General features: G+C 38.4%; 1 protein-coding gene across 1 annotated transcript in view; it reads right to left on the minus strand.

The window, feature by feature from the left end:
* Positions 1–27,330, minus strand: part of LOC136849174 (uncharacterized) — a 110,946-nt gene that overhangs the window by 41,110 nt on the left and 42,506 nt on the right. Inside the window, exons 4-7 of the mRNA XM_067122285.1 lie at positions 24,780–25,329; positions 18,899–18,972; positions 5,159–5,272; positions 2,887–3,014 (exon numbers count right to left, since the gene is read on the minus strand). Coding sequence (XP_066978386.1) covers positions 2,887–3,014; positions 5,159–5,272; positions 18,899–18,972; positions 24,780–25,329 — 866 coding nt within the window. The remainder of the gene's footprint in view (positions 1–2,886; positions 3,015–5,158; positions 5,273–18,898; positions 18,973–24,779; positions 25,330–27,330) is intronic.

Raw genomic sequence — 27,330 nt, forward strand, 5'->3', positions numbered from 1 at the left:
AGGTTGAAGGGACAGGTGAGACGGAGCGAGCACTCTTTCCTGTCTTGTTGGAGGCCGAAGCCTAGGCAGAAGAGGAAAGCCGTGGGTGACCACCAACCAACAATGGCGATGGCTACACTGGTTTAGGAGAGAGACCGCGAGCACGCAAATATGGTGGGGTGCTGTCTCATGCAGAGTGAATGGACTAACGGGAACACACACAAAGGCTGTTGTCGGGTGAGCAGGCCAGTTCACATGAACATGAACTCAGGCTGACCGGGGGAGAAAGATTGTGCACTCTCAGGCTGTCCTCATGACATGCTCCAGACTTTTTCAAGGATGGGGCCTTCTGACGGGAAGACTGTGTGGGGGACCTCCTCTCAGCTTCTCCGGGTGAGCAGACCCTCGGGTCAGCTACACCTGTGCGGAACCCTGGCTGAGTACTCAGGCAAGTACTGGCAGGGGGTGAAGAAGCACCTGCATACTTGTTCACCTTCGCTCTTACAGTGCCTGAACCGGCCCATGGAGCTGACTCCATGATACTAGCAGAGGTGACTCGAGGTTTCAGCAAAACCCGAGTACCAAGGGTGACACAGGCTTGTAGGTACGAGCACTCGAAGCTCCCATATCATGTCCAGGACAATCAACAGTTGCTTCCTCTACCCGAGTGTCAAGGGAGACCCGAGTAGAGGTAGGCATTGCCCCAGTCCTGGAAGGTAACTTCCCGGAACTGGTATCAGGTATGCAGGTCCCCTTGGAGACCTATGCACTTGATGTTCCCGAGTCATGGGATCTCGGCGAGACCCTTCTGTCTCCCATGGAGGGAGGCAGCCCCTTAGAAGCCCCAAGACGGAACTTCTTTTGGGGGAGTCTGCTGTGAGCTTTGGAAGTCGATGAGGAGGTGGCAGCAGACAACAAAGATGACACTTTGCAACTACTCTCCTTCGACTTCTTCCTTGACATCTTCGAGAGAGCTTGGAGGAGCTGATCCCCGAGGGAAGAGGGAGCAGCAGGCACAGCAGAAGGATGGGCTACCGCAGTGTAGACCATAGCAGGGGCATGCAGAGACGTATGGTCAACAACAACAAGGGTAATAAAAGGTGGAGCATGAGTTGTGACACTCATATGACCATTGCAGTCACCATAACAGTTGTTGTTGTGGCTGTTACAGTCGCATGAGTCACTGGGGGCATCATGGGAGGACGGGAAGTCCTCAGGTGACTCAGTAAGCCTGGCACTGAGGGAACATCCGAGAGGCCTAGAGAGACCCAAGCCTCCTGGAGTTCCTCGGTCTCTCCTGAGGAAGGAAAAGTCGAGTTGGGGCAGCAGTCTCCGTTTGCACTGAAGGGGATTCCTCCCCTTCTGAGCGAACAGAGACTACCGAGCAAAGATTGTCCTGTTCACCTGCCCCCAACAGCGACTTCCACTTGATGAAGCAAGAGAAGACAATGAAGGGGAGATCACTCCCGTAGGAGCGACAGCAAGGTGTGAAAGCTTCACCGCGGAAAGGAAAGAGCAAAAACGGTCAGCATCCACCGGTGTCATCAGAGGTGTGTTACCCCCGGACAAAGCCTTGGAAGCCTTCTTGTACTTCCTCCTCTGCAAAACTTCACCCATTGCACTGGAGACCAGGCATGACACTCGTCACACATTGAATCCTGGTCACAGTCATGCCCTCTGCAACTAGCAGAGAGGACATGAGGGTCTATATCAAGGAAGGAGTGGTAACAGTTACAGGGTCTTGAGGAGGTGCTGGGGCAGACACACTGGGCACTGCTCTTCCGCTCGGGCTTGGATGATTCGTGAATTTGTATATTGACTTAAATATCACAAACACAAGCAAATACATCCACAAAGAAAAGCAAAATGATCCCACCGGGAACACAGATGAAAAACAAAGCAAAACGGCAAGCAGTGCAGAGAGTACTACAGTATAACAGCAATTCATCGCTTGGCGGGCAAAAGCAAAGTGAATGCTTACCATCTGGGTGGGCGTGACTCCCACCAGTCGGATGGCAGTTAACCATCTAACCACCTTGTTTAAAAGTTAAATGGCCGTTTCGAGTTGCACTGAGGCATATTCCTTATGTAAAGACTAACGGTTTGTATTTCGTGTAGGAACAAAAGTATTTTCATAGTTTTTGGTTTGCTTTTTTTTTTCTTAGCATTTATTGAATTTCTTTCACATGTTTTTTGTGTCTCTTAAATTCTGTCTTGATATGATTGTCTTTGGACGTGACTGATTGCTGGATTCACGCATTTATTGTTTTATTTCATAATTCTGACCTTTGTAATATGTAGTCTTCTGGGAATTGTAGTACTCTATACCAAGTGTGCTGTTATCATTGTAAAAAGTAATAAATACCCTTCTTTAGCTAATTTAGTAACTGGGTTCAAATTCATATCATACTGCCTGCTCACTGCACTGCATGATCTAGGACTAACAATATGGTATATGTACTGGTCTCCCTTTCATTAGGTTTGTCTGTGAATGTTGAGCACTGTGACACATTTTATTTTATATTTTTTGAATGCAAAACCATGTGAAATGGACAGTCTTATACATGAATCTAGCTAGCACCAGATGGGAACAAGACAAAGAAGTTTAGAGTTATGAGAAAAGGAAGTACCCTGTACTGTATTATGAGAATTACAAAACTAAATATTTTATTGGAGGGAAATAAATAATCACTGAACCAAGTTTACTTCAATATTTTTTATAATCTTAATTGCTTCACAATCTATTACATTTACAAAGAGGACACCACAAACAAAAATAATAAGTGCTATGATCATATAAAATAAATATGCTATGGTGATATAATGCTGTGTACATAATCTAAGCAATTTTCAATTGATTCTTTTATATAAATAAGGATTTGACATAATTTACAAAATGTGACTCACCTTCCTTTTGAAATAATTCCTAGTTACATGTGCATCACGTATCAACTCATAAGGTGGTCCTAAACCAAGAGGAGTTTTTCCAAAACTGAAATTCTGACTGGACAACTGAGTTATTTTCTTTTCACTTACTGAAAAAAAGAAACATTGAAGAGCAATTTACAAGTTGGTTAACTTTTCATCTAACTATTCTCTCTACATATAAAAAGACATCATGGATGTAGTGACTACATTTAGAGGTAAAAGTAGCCATCAAAGAAGGCCTTAAACCACAACATGACCTTAAGTCCATATACACATGTATTCATAGAAACTTTGATGATTCTATCCGCTCTTAATTATTGTGGCTGTATTAAAGTAATGTTCATATAATATTCAAGCCAGATATTTCATTAGTAATTATTGCTCATTACGCCTATCCTAGTTTTACTTTCCTTTGTATTTCCAGAGTTGGATAATTGGCTTACTTAAAATATTTTTCATTACAAATATGTACGTACTACAGTTATGTTACTAAAGCCTTCCAGCATAATTGGCTTACTTAAAATATTTTTCATTACAAATATGTATGTACTACAGTTATGTTACTAAAGCCTTCCAGCCTACTATATTGAAGGGGGTAAAAAACTAGTCTGCTAAATACTACAATAGAGCAGATAACCAAAGACTGTACACATGCTTTAATACTGTGCTGCAATTAGCACTTGTGCTTTTCCTTTGGAACAAGCACAATACATATACAGGCAGTTCCCAGTTATCGGCAGGGGTTCCGTTCCAACAGCGTGACGGTGAGTGAATTTGGTGCTTTTTCTGTGATTTTTGGTTATCGGCACAATACATGATTATCGTTGCCGATAAGCAGAAATCTGTGTATATCAGTGCCAAAAATCACCAATTTTCATCGCTAGACAAGCGCCAAAAACTGGCTTGCCGATAAACGAGGACTGCTTGTATTTCACTTATATGAAAAAATTTTTATTATAAAAAAAATGGCAAAACAAACTCAACATGGAGAGAAAATGCCCAAGGGTATCGTTTCAGAAAAATAAAGACAAACAAAATCTAACTTTCCTCTACCTAAACTGTCTATGTTGCCTAGGATCTTTCAAGGGCCCTTGAACAGTGAGGAAACTTAGTAAAAAGTGATTAAGATGACAGAAAAGGATTGTCAACAAACTAGAGGAAGAGCTGCCCTTCTTGTGATGCCTTTTCTAGCACAACAACCACTTGGATGATTGCCACTTCACACTCTTCCCAGGAGGTGTCTCTACTACACTCTTGTCCCTGACATGAAATACAGATAATAATAATAAAAAAAAAAGTCTATGCTATCTGGGACACAAATTTACTACAGGGCTTGCCCTTGCCCACACGATGATGAAACTCTGGTTCCATGTCTTCCAACGTAGCCATGGCACACAAAGAAAGGGTGCACATACATGGGAGACACACAACACCCTTGGACACAAAGGTGGTAGACAATGTGACTCACAGAAGGACAAAGAAAGCACATACAGGGCCTGCCCTTCATAGCAAAAACAAAAACAAAAAAAGCACAACTGCTTCAATAACATACACCCTGGGCTACTAGAGGTGCAACAAACACTGGGTGGGCAGCAACCCTGCAGTAAAAATGCAAATGGGCACGAACAAATGACACACACACAACAATCTCAGCAAAAACAGGTCATAAACACAGTGACTGTGTCCGCAGGTGCAGCTGAGAACAAAATGGCTGAGTAAGGCCAGCTCAGGTCATAAGTGACTCATAGGCCTACTTGATAGGATTTTGTTTTTCTGGTTAAGTCAGTGACAGTCAAGAGGTGCCTTCTTCCAGAAACTCAATTTATGAAAGCATTGGTTCATATCCCCATCAGAACAAATAAAGATTATGACATGATCTTATCAAGATCAGTCTATCCATGGGTATCTTCTCACATCAAGCAGAATGTCATTTAGAATAGTTTGCCTATAAAATGGCTCAAAGCACTTGATTTACATCCACAGTATACATGTGTTGAAGTTTACTGCCAAACTGTGTATGCATCTGGACCCAAATTGTTCCCTTACTAAGGCAGTGTGACCTAAAACCAAAGCAAGCTGCATATCATTTAATATAAAAAAATGGAGTAATTTTTCAAAAAAGTTTTTTATATGAATAAAAATAAATCAAAACTTTCAGTAAACTAAGAAAAAATATTACAATATAAGTGTAAAAGTTATTTCTGTAATAAATGAACATGTATTCACTGAAAAACAAGATGCAAATACTTACAGTATCTTTTTATTTCAACAACTGATCGTAATTTTGGCCCAAGAGGGGGATGGTAATAAACATCGTACCGCGCGCTCTTAGAGACAGCTCGCCTTACTAATTCTCGTACCCAACCTTGAAAAAAATGTTTAATTAATGTAACCTTTTATTAGTTTGCAATTTCAAACTCATTATGTAAAATCATTCAAAATGGATGCCCCTACATAATGCAAAAATTTTCTATCTAACAATATACAGTATAGAAATTTTTTAATAATAAAATTAATTTTTTCACTACTTACCTCTATATTATGATAGCTGTATTTCCCCGTTTAGTTTGAATCATCTACTGACCTATCCCTTTCAGTTTTCCATTCAGTTTTCCTGTGTCCACATGAGTGGGGAGGTGGGGAGGAGGAGATACATAATAGAGAGGTAGGTATTTAGAAAATAAAATTTATAATAACTTATATTTTTAAAATGAATCTTACCTCTCTATTATGATACAGTAGCCAATTTCCACAATGAACCAAGGAGGTCGAAAAAGGTGCAAGGATAAAATTAACAACCCCCACAAAACTAAAAAATTCCTCCAGGAATAGGACGCTACTTACCTAATGATTAGAACCATCTGTTGGTACTGCTGCAAAGCAAGGACTTTAGTAATTCATTAGGTACCAAGACCTCTGAACTATGCTGGAGATTCCTTCCCAAAGATACCACTCTCACTCTTATGAAAGTGGGAAAAAAGTTTTGTGCCTAGGTCAGCAGAGAAACGATGGTAAAGGAATGAAGGTGTTTCCCTAATTCACAATAGGTACTTTCATATTCCAAAAATCAAACATTTCCTAAACAAATAGGAAAGGTTAGAGTACAGCTACCCTAATTGTTCAAGATATGAATCCCCCTGCCGTAATGTGGGGTAAAAGAGCTCTGCACGATTCATACAGAATCTCCACTTTTCACAGATGCTGTAGTACTAAGCATATATGGAGTTCCACCCCCTGTGCTGCACTGATAACTTTCTCTAGAGAAAGGTTCTTAAGGAAACTGATAGTAGTCACTACTGCTTCCACATCATGAAATTTTACTTTCAATAAAGGTCAATAAAAGTAAGAAAAGTACAGCAGTCTAAGTTTGCATGTACCTCCCTGACCAGAGCCTTAAACAGAAAAGTCTTGGCGTTCTTTGACAAGGGTAAGTCAGGATTCCTGGGGCTGCAAAACAAGGTTCTTGACATTTCGTCTGATTTCCCTGGTCCTTTGCAAATACACTGAAAGAGCTCTGAGTTGACACAGGGAAGTTTCTCCCCCATTTGGCATTAAACAGGACAATCTGGGGATGACTAAAGAGCGAGGCTGAGGACACAGCTTAAAGTCATTATTGACCCTCAAGAGGGGGGGAGGAAAAGGATAGAAAGGGGTAGAAAAGAAAGGTTTTTCTGCATCCATACCTCTGTGAATAACATAATTAAATTCTTTCTTTATTTGCAATACACCAGAATTTTTCAGTTCCTGCCTGTAAAGGGTATCGTTCCATGTTGGCTTCTATATTGAGGCATACTGGTCTGTGTATTTTGCCTAAGATGGATGTTAAGGAGGCCATCCACTCCTTCCAAACTGAGATTCCTAAGTCTCCAATTAAACCCCTGGGCTGGAAATTGAATGTGGTACCTAAATATTTAAGCATGCCCCCATCTGAGCCCTTGAACACAACTACCCTAAAGAATCTGACAATGAAGACTGTTTTTGTTAGCCTTGGCCTCGGCGAAAAAAGTGATTTTCAGGCTTTCTCATGCCATGTGGGCTTTACTACCCAAGCCATTTTGCTAGAGGAGCAAAGACTCGAGTGAACACCTGAGGTGCCATAGAGAGGCCAAAGCAAAGAGCCCGAAAATGGAAGACTTTGTCTTGGAAGATGAATCTCAGATACTTCCTGGAGTCCGAATGAATGGGGATGTGGAAATATGCATCCTGCATAGGTTATTATCCAATCACCCTGGTGAATGGATGAAAGGACTGCATGGTTCGTCTCCATCTTGAACTTCATCTTCTGGACAACCAGATTGAGTATATCTTAGTTTAACCAGACCACTGAGCTGATTAACAGCTCTCATAGGGCTGGCCCGAAGGATTAGATTTATTTTACATGGCTAAGAACCAACTGGTTACCTAGCAACGGGACCTACAGCTTATTGTGGGATCCGAACCACGTTATGACGAGAAATGAATTTCTATCACCAGAAATAAATTCCTCTAATTCTTCATTAGCCGGGTAGGAGAGTCAAACACTGGGCCAACAGCGTGTCAGGCGACAGCTGGGCGCTTACATCGAGGACTGGTCTCCAACCCCCCAATGTTTTGGGGACCACAGAAAGATGGTTGTCGTAGCCCTCTGTACTGATGCCCTCAACCTCTTCTATGGCCCTCTTCAGAATGAGGGAGGAGACCTCCTCCAAAAGGGACGAATGTTTCTCCGAGAAACTTGAGTAGGCCATCAATGCAATGGGAGAAGTGACTAAAGGGGGGGCGCTTCACGAACAGGATGGTGTAGCTCTCCTTCAGAACCTAGCTAATTCATGGTTCTTCTCCTCTGATCATCCACTTCTCCCAAAACCCAAGAAGTCTGGCTCCTGCTGGCGCATGAAGGACTTCCTTCTCATTTCTTGGGCAAAGACTTGGTTGAGCTCTTTTTGACGGATCTGGCTGAGAAGGGGACATTGGAGTGGGTCCTAGGCCGTGACCTGGCCTTACTTCCATGAAAGGGCTGCTGCTGGAGTGGAGAGGCTGTCCTGGGAGCAATTGCAGACAAATCCTTGGAGCATTTGGAAGACTGCAGCAGTAAATCCTGGGTAGACTTTTTTTGGAAGTCCAAAGCAATTTCCCTCAGTGTCCTGAGGGAAGAGGTGATGAGGATCCAACGGTGAAAACAAAATGGCCGATTTCTGAGTCTGAGTGACTCCTTTAGTGGTAAAGGAGCACCAAAGTTCTCTCTACTTTAATACTCCCAAAGAGAAAAGAGCAGCAAGCTTAAGAGAGCCATCCCTAATGGCCTTGTCTGGATAGGATAGGGCTCCCAGCCAGTCCGAGGCAATATCTCCCGCTAAGTCCTTGAAATCTTCGATCTTCTTGGCCAGTGATCCAACTGTCCTGTCCAAGAAACTAAAAACTTCGAACATTGAAGAGCCTTAACAAGGTGGTCTAGTTCCACTGACGAAAACATATCTTCACCGACGAGAACACAGAACGTCGGGAAGAGTTGAGGAGGCCAGAGAAGTCCCATTGGGAGGAGGCAGTGACTCTCAAAGAAGGAGCTTCCCCGGTGAAGCGGACTAAGCGCAAGGGAGGAAAGGCGAACGCTTTGCCTTGTTCCCTCTTAGCAGAAAGCCAATCCCCAATTTCCTTAGAAGCTTTCCTGGAAAATGAAGAAAGCACCATCTCGGGGAGATTAGTTCTGTCGTCTGCATGACTCCTCATCTAAAAAGGTCGAGGCAGGTGAGCCGAGCCAACTGGTGCAAAAAAGGTGGGAAAGTTTGCCAGCAGATACTGAAGAAGAGCTGCATAGGCCGGAGGAGGGGCAGTTTCTTGATCAAACTCCTCTTCTCCTGAGGAGACCAGAGACAGGGTCGTATTATGAACAGTCTTGGAGAAGCGGACAGCTTTCTTCAGTAAGCTCATTATCTCAGCCAACTGTTATTTAATGGGAGAAAATGATGGCTTGTCTTGATCTAAAGGAGGAGACCCACATCTGGAAGCGGGTGCCTGGTGCTCAGAAGCTGGTGACTGGTACTGAAGAGCTGGTGCCAGGCGCTTGTAGCTGGCACCGGGCACTCGGGAACTGGTGCTGGGCGCTCAAGAGCTGGCACCAGGTGCTCAGGAGCTGGCAAAAGGCACTCAGGAGCTGGCTCCAGGCTCTCAGGAGCTGGCACCGGGCGCTCGGAAAGTGGTGATGAGTGCAGTGTAATGGGAAAAATATGCCTTTAATTTTTTAGTGATTTGTTTAGGAATTGATTCATCATCCTCCTCTAATATCTTTACACTGCTGTTGTAAGAGTGATTGGGACTATAAAATGTTTTCATTTTTGTTGTGGACATCGAATGCATAGCAGTGTAGCCAGTCCATCGTTTTGTTTTTCTTTCACTCTAAGTATGGGAGCACTGTCCTGAATCTTTCGTCTGCATTTGGTAACACTAGCAAAACATGTAAGGATCACGAATGCTCTCGAAGGTGTGAGAAGGACGTCAACTAGTCCACCCTTCATTTTGGCTATTTTACCAAATTATTAATACAAGTTATTATCTATCCCTTGCAAGGGATCTAGTCCAGGAGTTCTGAAGACTATGTAAATTAACCAAGTCCAGGAGACTAGGCCTGAGAGAAATTTGGCATGATGTAATGAGTAATAAAGAAACGAACTGAGTACCAGGGATTTTCTTCAATACCATCGTACCTTACCACTAAAAATGGAAATCAGCACTTCAATTGCCTCATAGTGGGAAGACATCACCTGGCCTCATCAGTAATAAGACCCATACACACAAGGAATATCATGTAATAGCAGGTAGGACAGGCCTACCCTAATTCCCAGGCAGTGTAAACGTCAGTAGTCTTCATACCCACTATGTCATAGTACCATTCTCCGACACGTCTCCATGCAAGAAGACTGACAACAGTGCATCTGTATAGTAGTATTATTATTCTCGTATCCTAATGTCATGGTGGGGGAAAAATTCTCCCGTGACATTTGGTGGCAGCTGTGTTGGATCTGTAGTCCAGTGCTATTGATCCATACCCACTGTGCCTATATATTATGTAGGTCACTTATAATGTTTTGTCGTATTGTATGCTTTTCTTTATACAATATTGTTGATTTTTATCTGATTAAGGTCATGACCTATTTACATAAATATTCACTATTCCTATGGTGACGGAGTGCAGGATGTCTATTAATGTAGTTTACATTTTATTGTTTGATTATAAGTGTTTGAAATACTGTAACAATGACAACTGGTAATGATGAATCATATATTGATCTAATTCAATTAGAGCAAGAAACACAACAAACATTACAGACAGTTAAGAACTTCACTCAATCCTACCAGGACATTTGGTCTCAAGTCTATCAAATCAAATCAAAGACTTGGACCAGAAGTTGGTTGACATACAGGGGACAATACAACACTTAACACCCAAACATAATAACACTCAACCACACATAATGTCTACACCACATATGTCTCCCATTCCAAGTGATCCATTCTCATGTGACAACCTCAGTACCATAACAGGAACCCCACAATACAGACCCCCAATACCGCCTCATACAAGTACTAAGTACCCACCACAAAGCACAACTACTATCACAAGTACAGTGCCCTTAATACCCATAAATGTCTCATCAACACCACCTAACCCTGCAGTGGTAGTACAACCTCCTACGCAACCATCCACACCTATACCTAATCCATCATCAGGTAACCCTTGTCAAACCCATTCATTTTGCAGCAAGGTCAACAGACTGTAATACCCAATCCTTTCCTTGGACCACAGTCTACTTATCCCTTTAATAATACCAATCCATACTTTTATTCATTAAATACTCCAGTAGCAATTCCTCAGAGTGTACCGGCGTTAAAACTGAAAGAGGTAGCCTTTCTCAAACTTTCTGAACTCAGGGAGTTCGTACAAGAGGTGCTAGGAATATTGTGCCTCCCTCACGTCTCACTGCAGAGATATAAACTGTGAGGTGATGTACATAGACTTTTGCTGAGGGGAGAGACTTTATTTCCCCCAGTGTAGTAGAGACTCGTATTTTCTGATGTTAGTAATGATGTACAGTACTGTGATTTTGTACATTTTGTATGATCTCTTTTTACTTAGTTTAAGGTTGAGGAGTATATTTTTTTCTGTTCGCAAAGGCCAGTAATGTGAAAACTTTATAGTTTTGAGGTAATGAACAAAGGAATAATGTAAAGCATTTTGTACAAGATTTCACATAGTGCCCTAGTTGGGAATGCAATTGTGGTTTTATGGGTCTTGTCTTATAGGAAATTGTCAGTTTTGCCCTTTCTAGCCAAGAGCTCTGGTGAGTTTGATAATCATTAGGACGCCTCAATAGGAGTAAATTCTGTCTTCACATGTGGAGAACTCTTTTGTTGCAGAGTGATGTGACATCCTGTGTAAGTGGAGTCAATCCAACCCCAGTATTAGGCTAGACAAAGCTATTAGGAAAGCTGTATTGAGTGCACACCTATAGGGTAGTGTCCCCATTTAGTACTCAAGTATATCCTTGTTTTATGTTGTTGCAAGAGCCCCTTTAGTCTCTAGTTGAGATCGTTGCTTGTTTCTACTGTACAAGACCTGTTTTCCAAAGTCGCAGACCCATCTAAGGAGCTGTTTGGTTCCATTAGGAAAAGTTGTCCTTGATATTAGAGTGGACATGAATCAATTCTTCCCCAAAGGAAAAGCTTTGTAATGGGAAAAATATGCCTTTAATTATTTAGTGATTTGTTTAGAAATTGATTCATCATCCTCCTCTAACATCTTTACACTGTTGTTGTAAGTGATTGGGACTATAAAATGTTTTCATTTTTGTTGTGGACATCGAATGCATAGCAGTGTAGCCAGTCCCACGTTTTGTTTTTCTTTCACTCTAAGTATGGGAGCACTGTCCTGAATCTTTCGTCTGCATTTGGTAACACTAGCAAAACATGTAAGGATCACGAATGCTCTCGAAGGTGTGACAAGGACATCAACTGGTCCACCCTTCATTTTGACTATTTTACCAAATTATTAATACAAGTTATTATCTATCCCTTGCAAGGGATCTAGTCCAAGAGTTCTGAAGACTATGTAAATTAACCAAGTCCAGGAGACTAGGCCTGGAAGAAATTTGGCATGATGTAATGCAAATAAAGAAACGAACTGAGTACCAGGGATTTTCTTCAATACCATTGTACCTTACCACTAAAAATGGAAATCAGCACTTCAATTGCCTCACAGTGGGAAGACATCACCTGGCCTCATCAGTAATAAGACCCATACACACAAGGAATATCATATAATAGCAGGCAGGACAGGCCTACCCTAACTCCCAGGCAGCGTAAACGTCAGTAGTCTTCATACCCACCGTGTCAACTATGACACAGTACCATTTTCTGACCCGTCTCCATGCAAGACGACTGACAACAGTGCATCTGTATAGTAGTATTATTATTCTCATATCCTAATGTCATGGTGGGGGGAAAATTCTCCCGTGACAGCTGTAGAGGAGCCAGGCATTTAGACTTTGACGACAGGCGCCTGGGAGGGTTTGTTGGACACTTAGGGAGCAGGTAAGGACGCTCAACAGCTGGGTGCTCAGGAGAGAAGGCCTCAGGACTGTCCCAGGTGGAAAGTGGATGTTGTGTTGGTAGCATGAAAAATGGGTTTGTGAGACTGAATTTTTTTTTTTATATTTACTTTTTGTACAGTTATTACTGTATGATTGATTGCTCATGTATCTTTTCTCTCTTTTTTTACTTGCAGTTTGCCGAGTGTGTCAGGATAAGAGTGACTTGCTCCCATTCAACCCAATGTGTAAACGGCTTGAGAAGCTAGGATACTTCCTTAGCAGAAGCTGTTGGGGAGTAGTTATCTACTGACGGTAACTGTAGTGAAAGTCTGAGTTAGAGTTGTTGTTGGCCTACCTTGTGGCTTTAACATCTGATGAGACAGTAAGGCAGAGGTTGACGCAGTGGATTTACTTCTGAGGATTATGGAGCCTTAGGCCGGTAGGCATAATAATCAGTGTTTAAAGTGTAAGAGAACTTCCCAGGATGGAGGAAAGTTAGACAGACATAAGCCACTTTGTTCCAAATTATTTGCTGTTGATTTGATCATGAACAATCTATTGTAATTTGGGCTCTATTAGCAGTGGTCATGTACTTCTTTTCATGAGGCTATTGCATTTATGTAATTTTGCAATGTTTAAATGAACTGTTGAGTTTTTTTGGTTTTGAGCCCATTGTGCTTTTGTTACAATAGTGAAATGAAGAGTGACTTTATGGAAAACGAAGAATTGTTGTAGAAGTGTGTGTCATTATTTCTGCACCAGACTACCAATTTAATGTCTTCTGTATATACATTGTTTAGTTGATACTGTATGCAGTTGGAGTACCTTTTCTGATTTTTTTTTGTAGTCTTAAGATTGAATACAGGATAAGTTCTGATGAACTATAGTGATAAGATTAGGTAAGTTTCCATTCTGTTGATTAAGACATGAATTAGATTACAGTTCTTTTGATGTTGTAGGACTGTAGATTAAGATTCAAGTTAGGAAAAGTTTTGATGGTAGTAGTAGTATTAAATATAATCAGGGTTTTGATGGTAGTAGTAGAAGTAGTATTAATGATAATAAATTAAGGTATGGTTCTGTTTGAAGGTCTCAGACCACTATAATATTAAGGTAATAAATAGGTTAAGGAAAGTCAGAGTTTCCTTTAACAACATCCAAACCTATTCCCATCATACTGCACCAACTGTGTACTAAATGAAAAGCCCCTACAGTGTAACTGCAGGAAGGTTGTGGGCTGAGACTAGCCTTCTTATACCACTTAACAGGCAGCGGAGAACAGCAACCAACATCATCTGCATGTCTCTTCAGTGGACGTGACGAATCTAGAAAGTGTTTGCGGCACCTCCTGTTGGCGCCAGAATCCTCGGAACTAGACAACAACTGGTGAGCATCCAACAAGACACCTTTCCAACAGCTGTCTGTCACTACCTGGGAATGTGCAACAGACTCGACTGAGGGGCAGACTACCCGTGGGCAAACCCCCTCAGCCTCCCTTGGACTTCTGGTATGTCTTCTCCCAGGTTCAAAGGAGTGTGACAGGGACCGTCGTTTATGAAAACTGACAGGATGGGTAGCCACCTCCTCCATTTGCACTACACTGTCACTCGTCACTTTTTCAGCGAACACTTTATCCATAGTCACCTTCAGTGACTCTCCCAATTCTGCCAGTGTACTTACTACAAGACCTATCTTCTTATCAAACCTAGATTTGAGACTGGCAATGGTAGCACGGTCAGAAGCACGGGAGCCAGGCACGGGAGTAGGTGGATAAATCATAGGAGGGCTAGTAACATGAGAAAAGGCAGGATTAGGAGTAGAAGGAATAGCAGGACTAACTTCTGAATTAGATTTAATAGTTTCTAGGCTAAGTGGAGTTCATCTCTCGGCTCTAAAAGCTGCTCTCCTCTTCCTATCCCTTTCTAACTCGTCTAGGTGAGATCTAAGTATTTTCCACTTTTTCTCGTCCCAACCATTACATTCAGCACAAGTCTTCTACTTACTACACTCCTGTCCCCTACACTTATTGCAAACTGTATGTTAATCACAACAAGATTTAGTCAATCTGGTTTTACAAACTTCGCTGCAATAGCAAAAACTAGAAATAGAATCGGACATAATATGTAAAAAGCTAGAATCCTGATCCTAAAAGCTAGTAAGCTGATCAAAGCCCGAAGGCTATTCAAAACAAAGTGATAATACTTCACTGAAGTCCAGTAAAGACAACCAAAAAGCAAGAAAAAAGCTGCTGCAATGGCGATGATGTACAACAAACCGCATCAGAAACATGATTGAACTAACCGGCTGGTTGTTTCCTAGTGCTACGATAGTGGGCGGAGCCTGCCACCTACACAAAAATTTTTTTAAAAAGGGTGCCGCATGAGTTAGAAACCTTAGCTATGTAATTACTTAGTAAGTTACTTATATGAAAATACAGTAATTACTGTATATTGCTCGATGAAAAAATCTGTGAAGTACCAAATTTCCTGCAAATAATTTGGAGATAAGTTCCATACAAAAATCCACAAATAAGTGAAGCTGCGAATCATGAACCATGAATGGGTGAGGGTCGACTGTACTAGGACTTCCTGTTTTTTACTCAAATTTACAACTTAATACGACTTAAGGAGTCATAAGCTCACAATTTTCCAGATTTGCAATACTGTATGAATACAGTAGTGAAGATTTTGTCTATAATTGTCAATAATTTGTTAATAAAATCATAAATAATCAATTTCGAATATGGACGATTAATTTTTCAACTGTTTAATTGTCCATATTGGGAACTTATTATTTATTGGTTTATTTTAACAAATAATTGACAATTGTAGACAAAATATTCACTATTCATACAAACAGTATTTGCAAATCTAGAAAACTGCAAGAACATGACTCTTTAAGCCATATCAAGTGGTATATTTGAGTAAAAAGCATGAAGTCCTAGTTTCAAAATTAAAATTCCTTTATTTTTCATACACAATGGTTACAGAACTATCATTAATAATTCTAAAATCAATATCTAAGAAATAATTTTATATGGGTTATATTAGAAACTTCTAATGCTCTGGGATGTACTGAATTGATACTGAGTGGTATATCTTTGTTATTTAATGATAATAGATCATCTTTATATCAATATGTATTTTTATATCTAAGTCTACCTTCTGTGGGACTATTTTCATTCATAAAAATGGATATATACATTGGCAATGCTAGGGCTGCAATTAGCACCCATAAGGATACCTAATTTTTTTCTATAAATTTTGTAATTAAATTTAACGTAGTTGTTCGTAATGCTAAATTTTAGTACTTTAACAAAGTTACCAGTTGGTTGTTAGCCACGTAAAATAAATCTAATCCTTCGGGCAAGCCCTAAGAGAGCTGTTAATCAGCTCAGTGGTCTGGTTAAACTAAGATATACTTAACCCTTAAACGCCTGTTGGACGTAGCAAACGTCGACTAAAATTGTCTGTTGAATGCCGAGTGGACGTAGCAAACGTCGACTACAAAAAATTTCAACCTTCGGTCAACTTTGACTCGACCGAAATGGTAAAAAAACGCAATTGTAAGCTAAAACTCTTACATTATAGTAATATTCAATCATGTACCTTCATTTTGCAACAAATTGGAAGTCTCTAGCACAATATTTCGATTTATGGTGAATTTTTGAAAAACTTTTTCTTACGCCCGTGCAGTAACTCGGCCGAAAATTTCAGAAATTCTTTCGTCATTTTGTCGTAATTTTTGCACTGTTCTATATTAGCCGTTACATAAAGTTTTATATATGAAAATGTGCGCAATTTCATGTACAATACAACAGAAAATAACTCATGGTTGTAGCTTTTATCAGTTTTGAAATATTTTCACATAAATCATGATAACTGCCAAAATTTCAACCTTCGGTCAACTTTGACTTGACCGAAATGGTCAAAACACCCAATTGTAAGCTAAAACTCTTACATTCTAGTAATATTCAATCATTTACCTTCATTTTGCAACCAATTGGAAGTCTCTAGCACAATATTTCAATTTATAGTGAATTTTTGAAAAAACTTTTTCCTTTACGTCCACGCCAGAAATTCTTTCAAATCGTTGTCGTAATGTTTGCACTGTTTTATATTAGTCGTTACATAAAGTTTTATATATGGAAATGTGCGCAATTTCATGTAGAATACGACGGAAAATAACTCATGGTTGTAGCTTTTATCAGTTTTGAAATATTTTCATATAAATCACGATAACTGCCAAAATTTCAACCTTCGGTCAACTTTAACTCGACCAAATGGTAAAAACGCAATTATAAGCTAAAACTCTTACATTCTAGTAATATTCAATCATGTACCTTCATTTTGCAACATACTGGAAGTCTCTAGCACAATATTTCGATTTATGGTGAATTTCTGAAAAAAAAATTTTTCCTTACATCTGCGCCACGATAACTCGGCCGAACATCTCAGAAATTCTTTCGTCATGTTGTCGTAATGTTTGCATTGTTTTACATTAGTCGTTACATAAACTTTTATATATGAAAATGTGTGCAATTTCATGTAGAATACAACAGAAATTAGCTCATGGTTGTAGCTTTTATCAGTTTTGAAATATTTCCACATAAATCACGATAACTGCCAAAATTTCAACCTTCAGTCAACTTTAACTCAATCGAAATGGTAAAAAAAACGCAATTGTAAGCTAAAACTCTTACATTCTAGTAATATTCAATCGTTTACCTTCATTTTGCAATAAATTGGAAGTCTCTAGCACAATATTTTGATTTATGGTGAATTTTTTAAAAACATTTTCCTTACGCTCTGCTTGCGCTAACTCGGCCAACATCTCAGAAATTCTTTCGTCTCGTTGTCGTAATATTTGCACCATTTTATATTAGTCGTTACATAAAGTTTTATATATGAAAATGTGCGCAATTTCATTTACAATACAACAAAAAATAACTCATGGTTGTAGCTTTTATCAGTTTTGAAATATTTTCATATAAATCACGATAAATAGAAAAAATTTGACTTTCGAACAAATTTAACTCGACCGAAATGGTCGAAAACTGCAATTGTAAGCTAAAACACTTACAGTCTAGTAATAATCAATCAATTTCCTTCATTTTTCAACAAACGGGAAGTCTCTAGCACAATATTTCGATTTATGGTGAATTTAAAAAAAAAAAAAAAAAAATTTTTTACGTCCGCTGCGTTGCTTAATTCATGCATCATTTTGTGATAATATTTTCTCTGTGTTGCTTTGATCGTTTTAAAATTTGTTATATACCAAAATCATCGCAATTTAGTGTACAATACAACTAAAAAAATTAAGTCATTAGCTTTAACCGTTTTGCTTACAGCGATTTGTATACAATTATATAAGAGTTTTTTTTTTTCGCTGTCATATATTCCAATATTTATATATGATAATGATATTTTTTTTTCATTTCTCATGGTTGCATAGTAAACTTCAGGCAATGACAAAAAAAAATGAGCCAAAAATGAACTCTTAACCTTAAAAACTAAGACTGCTGTGATTTTTTGAAAAAAACTTTTTTCCCGCTTCGGTGCTAACTCACCGAACGCTGCCGGCATACGGGAGACGTTTTTGTAAATAGGGCTTCGGCGTTAAAGGGTTAACTTATTTATGAATTGCCAGTGCTTCCAGATGCATGGTAACAGACAAAATGTATTGAAGATCTAATTTGATGCATTGTGGCCATATGTATTAAATATATTCACTCAGATTCAAAGATATATTATAAAAATAAGATTACATCAAATTAGATCTTCAATACATTTTGTCTGTTACCATGCATCTGGAAGCACTGGCAATTCATAAATAAGTTAAGTATATCTTAGTTTAACCAGACCACTGAGCTGATTAACAGCTCTCTTAGGGTTGGCCCGAAGGATTAGACTTATTTTACGTGGCTAAGAACCAACTGGTTACCTAGCAACGGGACCTACAGCTTATTGTGGAATCCGAACCACATTGTAGCGAGAAATGAATTTCTATCACCAGAAATAAATTCCTCTGATTCTTCATTGGCCGGTCGGAGATTCGAACTTCCGGCCAACAGAGTGGTAGCTGAGAACGGAACCCGCTCACCCAACGAGGAACTAGCAATTCATAAATCCATCACCACTGCAATGCATCTTCATATTAACCACAGATGACTAGCCTTAACAGATTTCCTATTTTCTGTATAACCTTTGGGACTTCAGAAGCCTTGCTACAAACACTTTAAATATTTGGTGATGAAAAAGTGCATTTTATAATAGTAGAAGATGAATTAAACCTAACAATACTGAACAGCAAAATCCATAAGACACAAACTGCTTCTATCTGTGGTTTTGATTCTTACAAAATAATGCACAGATTTGTTCCAAATCAAAAATGTAATAATCTGGTATCATATACTATTGAGTACTTACCCTGAGCCATTGGAAGAAAGAAGTCATCTACAGATCCTTGAAAAGGTTTTTTTCCTCTTCCTTTTGGAGAACAACTGTTAAATAAGAAATGTAATCAAGAAACTCAGTTTACCTCCTAAACTATGATGCATTCTCAATACATATTCCCCCAAAATACAACTGAAAATCACAAGAAATATGCAATGAAATTACTGTCTTACCAGGTAAATGACTAACAGAAAACCATATATAATAATAACTGATGCAACTGGGTATGGCTATAACTCATACCATATCATAGCTCTTCAACTAGTTATAAAATAAAAAACCAACACACCAGTCATAAACTAGATTTCAAGAAATCCAAATATGCACAGTACTTCCTAATATGCTAACCAGTATCTTACTAGTGTTTTAACAAGTAAAACCAGACCAAAACAGATTGCACAAAATTAATTTAAATGATTCCTGTGAAAAGGCAAGATAATTCAGAAAGAGAAGGTAAGCCAATACTGCACTCAAAGTAACCAAACTATTTCTGTCTACAGATAAACTACATGTACTGAGCTAAAAAGCAAATCTTCCTGTAAAACACGTCTTTGTGAAATAAAAGTAAAACCTGTAGTACACAATTTATTGTTTTCACAACAAAATATCCAACATTTTACTTATACTGATTAGCACCAAGTGAATATATACCTATGTGTCCTAGTGCACATAGCAGGGAAAAGATTTACTGAGAAACTTGAATTATCTACAAACTGTAGTATCAATTCACTTTTAATGTTGAAAGGAATTAGTGTTGGACATTACAGTAAACCCGCGGATACTTAGAATCTTTCTAAAAACACTTAGAACTGCCTATTTTGATAGTTCAAACACACACAAAACAAACTAAACATGCTTATACAGGTATTATCCTGCTTACAATGGGGTTAGGTTCCAAAAAAAAAACCATTGTTTGTTGGAAAAAACGTAAGATATACCAAAACATATCTCAAACATAGCCTAGCCTACACTAGGGTATTCGGTACCATGCATACATATATGGTAACCTAGCCTACACTATAAAATATACTCTTTACATACACAGTATAATAATTATTAATAGCAGCTAATTCTGGAGGTTCATGCAAAGTGACTTATGATAATTCAATAAAAAGAGAAATTGAATAACAAACAAGAATTAGCTGCATTATACTCTACTCTATATTCACTTATCGTATTATACAAACGTCAATATAATGAATATGCATCTTTTCCATGGAACTTTTAAAATGTTATGCCTTAATTCACTGTATCCAATAATATTGTATATATTCTTATATTGCTTTTGTATTATAAATTACGATCATAGTGATCAATGTTTTGGTTTAGAAATCGTTTATGTGGTGTTTATTTCTCCATATTTAACTCAGTTCAGAGCGCTTTTCTTGCTTCTAGTTAGTGTAAATGAATCTCTAGAGTCTAGATACTTTATTTATAAGGGGCAAGGTTATTTTTCGTTATACGAAGTGTTTTTAAGTCGAAATATAACTAAAATACGTCTCGTTGTGAAATTAATTTATCTATTATTTTCGTTAATAATAGATGACGATGGCCGTTTGGGGGCGTTTGTTTTGTGTAAAAAAAATTCAAGATTCTGTTCGCTATTTTCACTTAATTTCATCATAATACGAGCTTTACGTATTTATTGTTTATCGGCGTAAAAATAACAGTAATGTGTTCTTTCATGCGCAGTGATTTGATTAACATACTTTCTCTCCCATTTTAATTACGATCGAGTTTCATCCATGTTGCCAATGCACAATAACTAACAGTATAGTCATTATCAGCTTGAGCATTGTTTTCTCAGCTTCAGCTACAACTTGCAGCTTAAATTTAGCAGTATATTTCCTTGACGATCTTTTATCCATACCGAATAAGGGTATAATGTAAAAATATATGTCCTATTCTACTTAACGTCATTTGTGCCATAAGCTACGCTAATTGTTTATTACCGTACAATGGTTGAAATACCAAGTAAACGGCTGTTGTTATCCGATTCGGTGATAAGCAAAACAACAGTTTCTTGGTTGGTTGTTTATGGCTGTACACATTTACGCAAAAGTATAACGTTACTAACAATACTTTTATCATTCTCTTTTACTTTTTTAACTAGAAGATGGGATAAAGAGATGGAGAAAAAGTTGTCTATTGTAATTTGGTCTCTCTCACTGCCTGATTATGCTACTGCCTGCGCCTGTGCGAAATTTAAAAATATTTTATAAATAATATTGTCGTATCGGTATTAACTGCTTATCCCATTGCAAAATCGAATTATCGTAAGGTGAATTTTCGTAACTCGAGCATTACCTGAGTATTTTAATAGTTTTATCACAAAAAGTGCATTTAGTCATGGAAATGAGATAAAAATACAGTATTCAGTGAATTTTCTCAGTGAAAAATACCACGAATGGGCGAATTTTCCGCGAATAATGAGTAGGTACGTTCCAAAGAAATCTGTGAATATATGAGTCAGTGAATTGTGAGACTGCAAATATGGGGGTTTACTGTATAAATACAATCTAACTGTGACACTGAGAATATTGGTGATACTGTACATCATTTTGATTCAAAAAGTTAGTTGCATTACTAACTTTAATTTGTGTAGGTGCAGAACAGACTGGCATCAACCTTTTCTTTTCTAGTGCATTCCAAGGGCCACTAGTTACAAAGATGGATCTAACCATTATACTCTCTTGAGTAATTAGCAGGCTTGACTACATAAGCAATTACAGCATCACACTATTCTTTACAAATATAATTTTTGCTAGTGAGTGTTTAGGACAATTTCAAATGAGATTCCATGTCCTTCAGGGCTAAAAATTTATTACAGTATATCTGTAAATTATTTCAAAATTTAAAAGAACTAATTCAGTAGCAGTAACCAGTACATCTTTATGAAGCACAAGCATGGGGGCTTTCAAGAAGAGAGGAGACTTTGAAAGGGTGCAATTTCATAAGATGAGATTTATGGAGTTGGAAAGATGGTGTCCAAAAGCTGGAAAATAAAACTAAAATGGCCCGGGCATATAATACGCATGGATCAAGACAAGTAAGTGAATGAAGCAGCAGATACTATACAGCATTTACATGGTCATTCATTTTTTTAGAAGAAAGTCATAATTGTCTGATGCAATAATCAATCAAAATTTGAAATCTAAAATAATGTTAATGTCTACGAAGATTAGTTGTTTTATACAAGCTAGATCTTCCCTGACATAAAATACAAACATGGCCACACAATTATTATTATTATTCTGAAGATGAAACCTATTCATATGGAACTAGCCCACAGGGCCATGACTTGAAATTCAAGCTTCCAAAGAATATGGTGCTCATTAGGAGAAAGTAAGAGGAGGCAAAGGGAAATACATAAAGAAGAGATCCCACTTATTAAAACTTATTAAAAAAGAAAAAATATATTAATAAATTAATAAACAGATAAAAACGTATTAAAATACAAGAATAGTATTAGGGTAGTAATACACTGCATCTTCACTTGAACTTCACTCAAATTCCATTTGCACCACATCCTTTGGAGGCTGTTCCACAGTCTAACAGTGAAGAATAGCGGACCACTGGAACTGAGAAGTTCGACAGTGAGGCACAGCTACTGCATATTGGTGCTGCTGTTCAGCAAATCTGGTTGTTCTCAGCAGGTAAAGGGGATCAGGGATAATTGTGAATGTGAAAGACCTCTGTTGAAATACAACTTATGAAAAGGTGACAAGAGACCATCTGTCGATGGTCCAAGGTTTCTGTTAGGAAACAGAAGCCCACCATCATGTACCACTTTAAAAGAAATAAATCTCTGGCAGAGGCAGACATCCAAACCAGAGAACAATATTCTGGTAAAGGAAGCACAAACAGCCTTAAACAGGTTGCACTGATTTTATCACTGTTGTAAATATATGAAGCCTTATGAACAATACCTAACTTTCATGCAGCATTTCCTGAAATTTTCATTATATGTTTCTCAAAAGTTGGACGAGAGTCAAAAGTTATACCTAGAATAGTTAAAGCTTCAGACTCATTCCGCAAAGTGCCATCCAACTGAAGGGGAGGATGGGGTGGGAAATCTGTAAGAGATCTGCTAATCAATAGTGTTTTCGTTTTACTGGTGTTCAGCCTCATGCTCCACTGACTACACCACTCACTGATCCTGTCCATGTCCTGACTGAGGATGAGGGCAGCTTCATTTTTCATAAGTGGAAACTTTACTACACCCATAAGTGTTGCATCAACGGTATACTGAACAATCTTGTTTTCCAGGCCAATTACCATATCACTTGTATACACAAAAAATAACAGTGGACCAAGAACACTATCCTGTGGAACTCCAGACAAAATAGGTCTTGGTTCACTAAAGATCCCATCCACAGCAACTCGCTGCTGCCTACCTGTAAGGAAATCTTAAAGTAATCCTAAAACATAACCACCCACTCCAAGATCCTGAAGTTTACAAGTAAATGCCTTGTGAATTACTAAATCAAATGCAGCACTAAAATCTATTTGAATTACTCTGCACTCAAAACCTTTATCAAGGTTCCCTAGCAGATGGCAAGTCAAGTCTAAAAGATCATCGCAGATACTTAACTGCTTTCTATATGCATATTGACTATTAGCTAACAATCCTTTAGATTCCACATACTTACACTGTACTGCACAGTGGCGTAAAGATGAGTTTTTCAGTAACTCTGAAGAGCTCAGGGAGAATAAAGATTGGCCTGTAGTTACTGCAGCCTGCTGATATGCCACTCTTTGGAACAGGCACTGTATTACTATGCTTGCACTCATTCTCAAAGATACTATGTCGGCATAAAAATCTATAGAATCTACTTATCTTGGGAGACAACACACTAGAAACTCTTTTAAAAAAGAAAAAAGGAGAAAAAACCATCAAGATCTTCTCCACCTCAGCTATCAAGATTATCCAGAATTTTCTTAACATCCCCATGGTGAAATGCAAATTTTGTGGTTCACGATGACAAGTATCAGAGAGAGGGACATCCTCAGCTGATTGCTTAGCTTTAAAAGCTCAATGACGCAGGATACAAAGGTGTGAAATACTGTACATGGGTAGGTACAAGTTTATGAATTTAGATTGCTCGAGTTCACTGAACTGGACATAAATGATATAATGGCCAAATAAACTTGAGCAGTCAAAGGGCCATGGGCCAGGAGCTTTGCTCTGCTCAAGGGCATAACTGGAATGGATGGATACAGTGCCAGCTGAAATAACAGGGCATCTTGATATATGGCAGCATTTGAGTACATGGGCAATTAGTTAAATGCTGGAATACAAGAATGCAAGTGCAACTGCGGAGGTTACATGCATAAGATTGGTCACAATTCCAGGAGTTGATGGGTACCTGAACTGGCCCATTTCTGTGAAGGCCAAAGCCAAGGGAAAGGATACATCACTTGGCAAAGAGATAATGAGAGTGAGAACAGCTACATCAGAAGCGACAGCTAACTCTTGAAGCTTCAGACTAACAATGGCAGGGAACTGTCCCTGAAGAGAAAAAGAAATTAAGAGAGTGAACAGAAATTAAAGAAATGAAACAAAAATATACAAAAATGAGTTAGGATTCTCCAAACTACCAAATAACAGCTGGGGAAGTCTACCAATAGTTTACTATCTTCACACACATGACATATTAAGGTGATAGTTACTACTACCAACTGACCATGAAGTTTCATGTGCTAGCAGTTATTCATACTGTATATGAATAACTGCCTGGAGATATTCAGACTGTGAATGAGAGCTCTATATGACTGATGGGTTTGGAATGAACAAAACACTTTTCAAAATAAATTCTATAAATAAAACCAATAAACCCAATTCTACACTTACCAGTTAATTTTAACCTTATTTTTTTTAGCTTGCTTCTCTGTTGATATGGGGCTGTCCTGCTTTACAGATGGTTCCTTGGTTACTTCATTTTCTTCTTTATTAAACAAATTTCTTATATATGAATTCACAGCTGTAGTTGCATTAACATAGGGCTGTTCTCCAGATGCAGTAGCTTGAAGATGATTTTGTTCTACACTTTTTTCAGAAAAGTTAGCAGTACTACATGTCTTTTGAGCTTCACCCAATGATGAAACAGTAGTCTGAGAAAGTTCACCTACAGAAACTGAACTTACTGTAGAATCTGATACTGACTGATCTGGCATGCACTCATCTGAATTCTCACTCTTCCTGACGTTGCTCTTCTCTGATTTAGCAACAGTACTAGAACTTTGTAGGGAAGACAATGTTTCTTGTGTTAAACCATCAGAACATTTCTCACTACTGATAACATTCTTCTCAACAGCTAGTAAGGATGAACTGTTCCCTGATGGTCTTCTTGTAACCTCTTCTGGTAACTGACCTCCTGGAGCTGATGAGGCACTACCAGTAACTGAAATGTAATAAAAATGCTGAAAATCAGTAACAGAATAAGAGGGACATGAAATAATAACATAATACAGCATTTACTCAAATTAAAAAGGACACAAAATACAAAGAAACAACATCTACAGTATAACAAAGGAAATATTATATATATCTGCACAAAAAGTTAAAATTTTAAACACAAAGTTTTCTCAATAACAGGGGGTTGCCTTGCAGTTGGGTGCCAAGTTCATAGTATAGTGCATTACAACCCAGATGGGAAAATTTAAGTTTTCATAACAAAATCTATTATTTGGATACTTACCTAGTGTTAATGATAGCTTACATTTCCTTGCCGATAGGCGAGTTGGCATTGGAGGAAAAAAAAAAAAAAAAAAAAAAAAAAAAAAAAATCAAATGGCTTCCAAGATGACTGTCTAGTACACCTGTTCTCCACCAGGTATATTTCAAATGTTTTAGCTCTTGTCAGAATTCTCCTTGACAGCCCACAAGTTGTGGGGAGGCTGGGTGAGGTCCACTTTAATAGTAGGTAAGTACCCAAATAATACATTTTTAAAAATTTATATTTGGGATGAATCTTACCTACTGTTAAAGACAGCTAATTCCCATATTAAGAAGAGGATGGTAAATAGTACAGCTAGACAAAATTCACTCAGCCAAATGAGCTAAAGGTTTCTTGCATGAAACCCAGCATATTCTTACCCGATCTGGAATCCTTTCTGGATTTGACTGTTGCTAGAAGTTGGATTCCATTCAGGGTTCAAGGCTTTTACAAAGAAAAAGGCTTCAATTCAGCCAGAATGGAACAGAAGTGGCACGAGGGGACCCCTGTGCCTCAGTCCAAATGCCCTATAAAATGGTAGTCTGCTAAAATGAAATACCTTTATGATATACAGGTACACTTCTATATATGTACCTTCATACACCCCAAAATATAAAAACCAAGGATTTAAAACAAAGAGACTAAAAGATTGCTCTTTCTTCGGTCTAGGAAGATTTTAACTGCCACTAGTAGCGGAATAAGGTCTTTACCGCTTTCAGACACGATTCTACATATAATTAAGGTGGTGAGTGGTAATATCTGAATTGCACTTCTACTGCACTGCATTAATCGCATCCTCATGCAACATACTAATCATAAAACTAAATGAAATCACGCCCACTCTCAAATTACAAATGTTTACCTTCAATAATGGTAAAAGGTATGGAGCTAGTTCTCATGCACTAGCCCACTCAAATACGTTTTGATAAAGACATTCTAGGTTTCTAAAACCACAAAACAAATGGTTAACTTTGCCTCTTCCATGCTTAACCTTTGACAAAGGCATTCTAGGTTTCTAAAACCACAAAACAAAACGTTAACCTTCACCAGGCTAACCTTTAGGCAAAGACACTCCAGGTTTTCTAAAACCACAAAACAAAAGGTTAACTGCCTATTCCAGGCTTAACCTTTGATGAAGATGTCCTGGGTTTTCTAAAACCACAAAACAAAAGGTTAACTCTGCCTCTTCTAGACTTAATCTAAGTAAATTTTAACTGCCCTAACAGGACAGAAAAGTGTTTCCTCTTCTTCCCAACCAGTGGTTAAATTGGGATTCTTACAGTTCTCAGAAAAACTTAGCCTAAGATCATTCTCAGCTGTAAGGAAAAAAGACAAAATAGCATTCCCTTTACAACAGCCTTAAGGTGAGTGCTTACATTAAACCTATTCTTTTAACTGACGATAGTGGAAACAAAAAGAGAGTTTCAAGTAAATACTTCAATGAAACTCATTCCAAAGGCTCATAAGGATCTGCAGACGAAATTTTAGAGATGCATCTAAATTCCAGAAAGAGATTGATGCTGAGTTATAGGGGCTTCAGCGTAAACTGATCTTTAGGTGCTGATCATTACCTAGATCCAATTGTACATGGAACAATAGCCTTGAAAGTTGAGAGCAAAACTCTTACTATATCTAAGAAAGCTGAGAATCTTTTATGTCTACAGGAGTACAGGTGCTGAACATTCC

This window comes from Macrobrachium rosenbergii, chromosome 20 (genome assembly GCF_040412425.1).
Source record: "Macrobrachium rosenbergii isolate ZJJX-2024 chromosome 20, ASM4041242v1, whole genome shotgun sequence".
NCBI lineage: Eukaryota > Metazoa > Arthropoda > Malacostraca > Decapoda > Palaemonidae > Macrobrachium > Macrobrachium rosenbergii.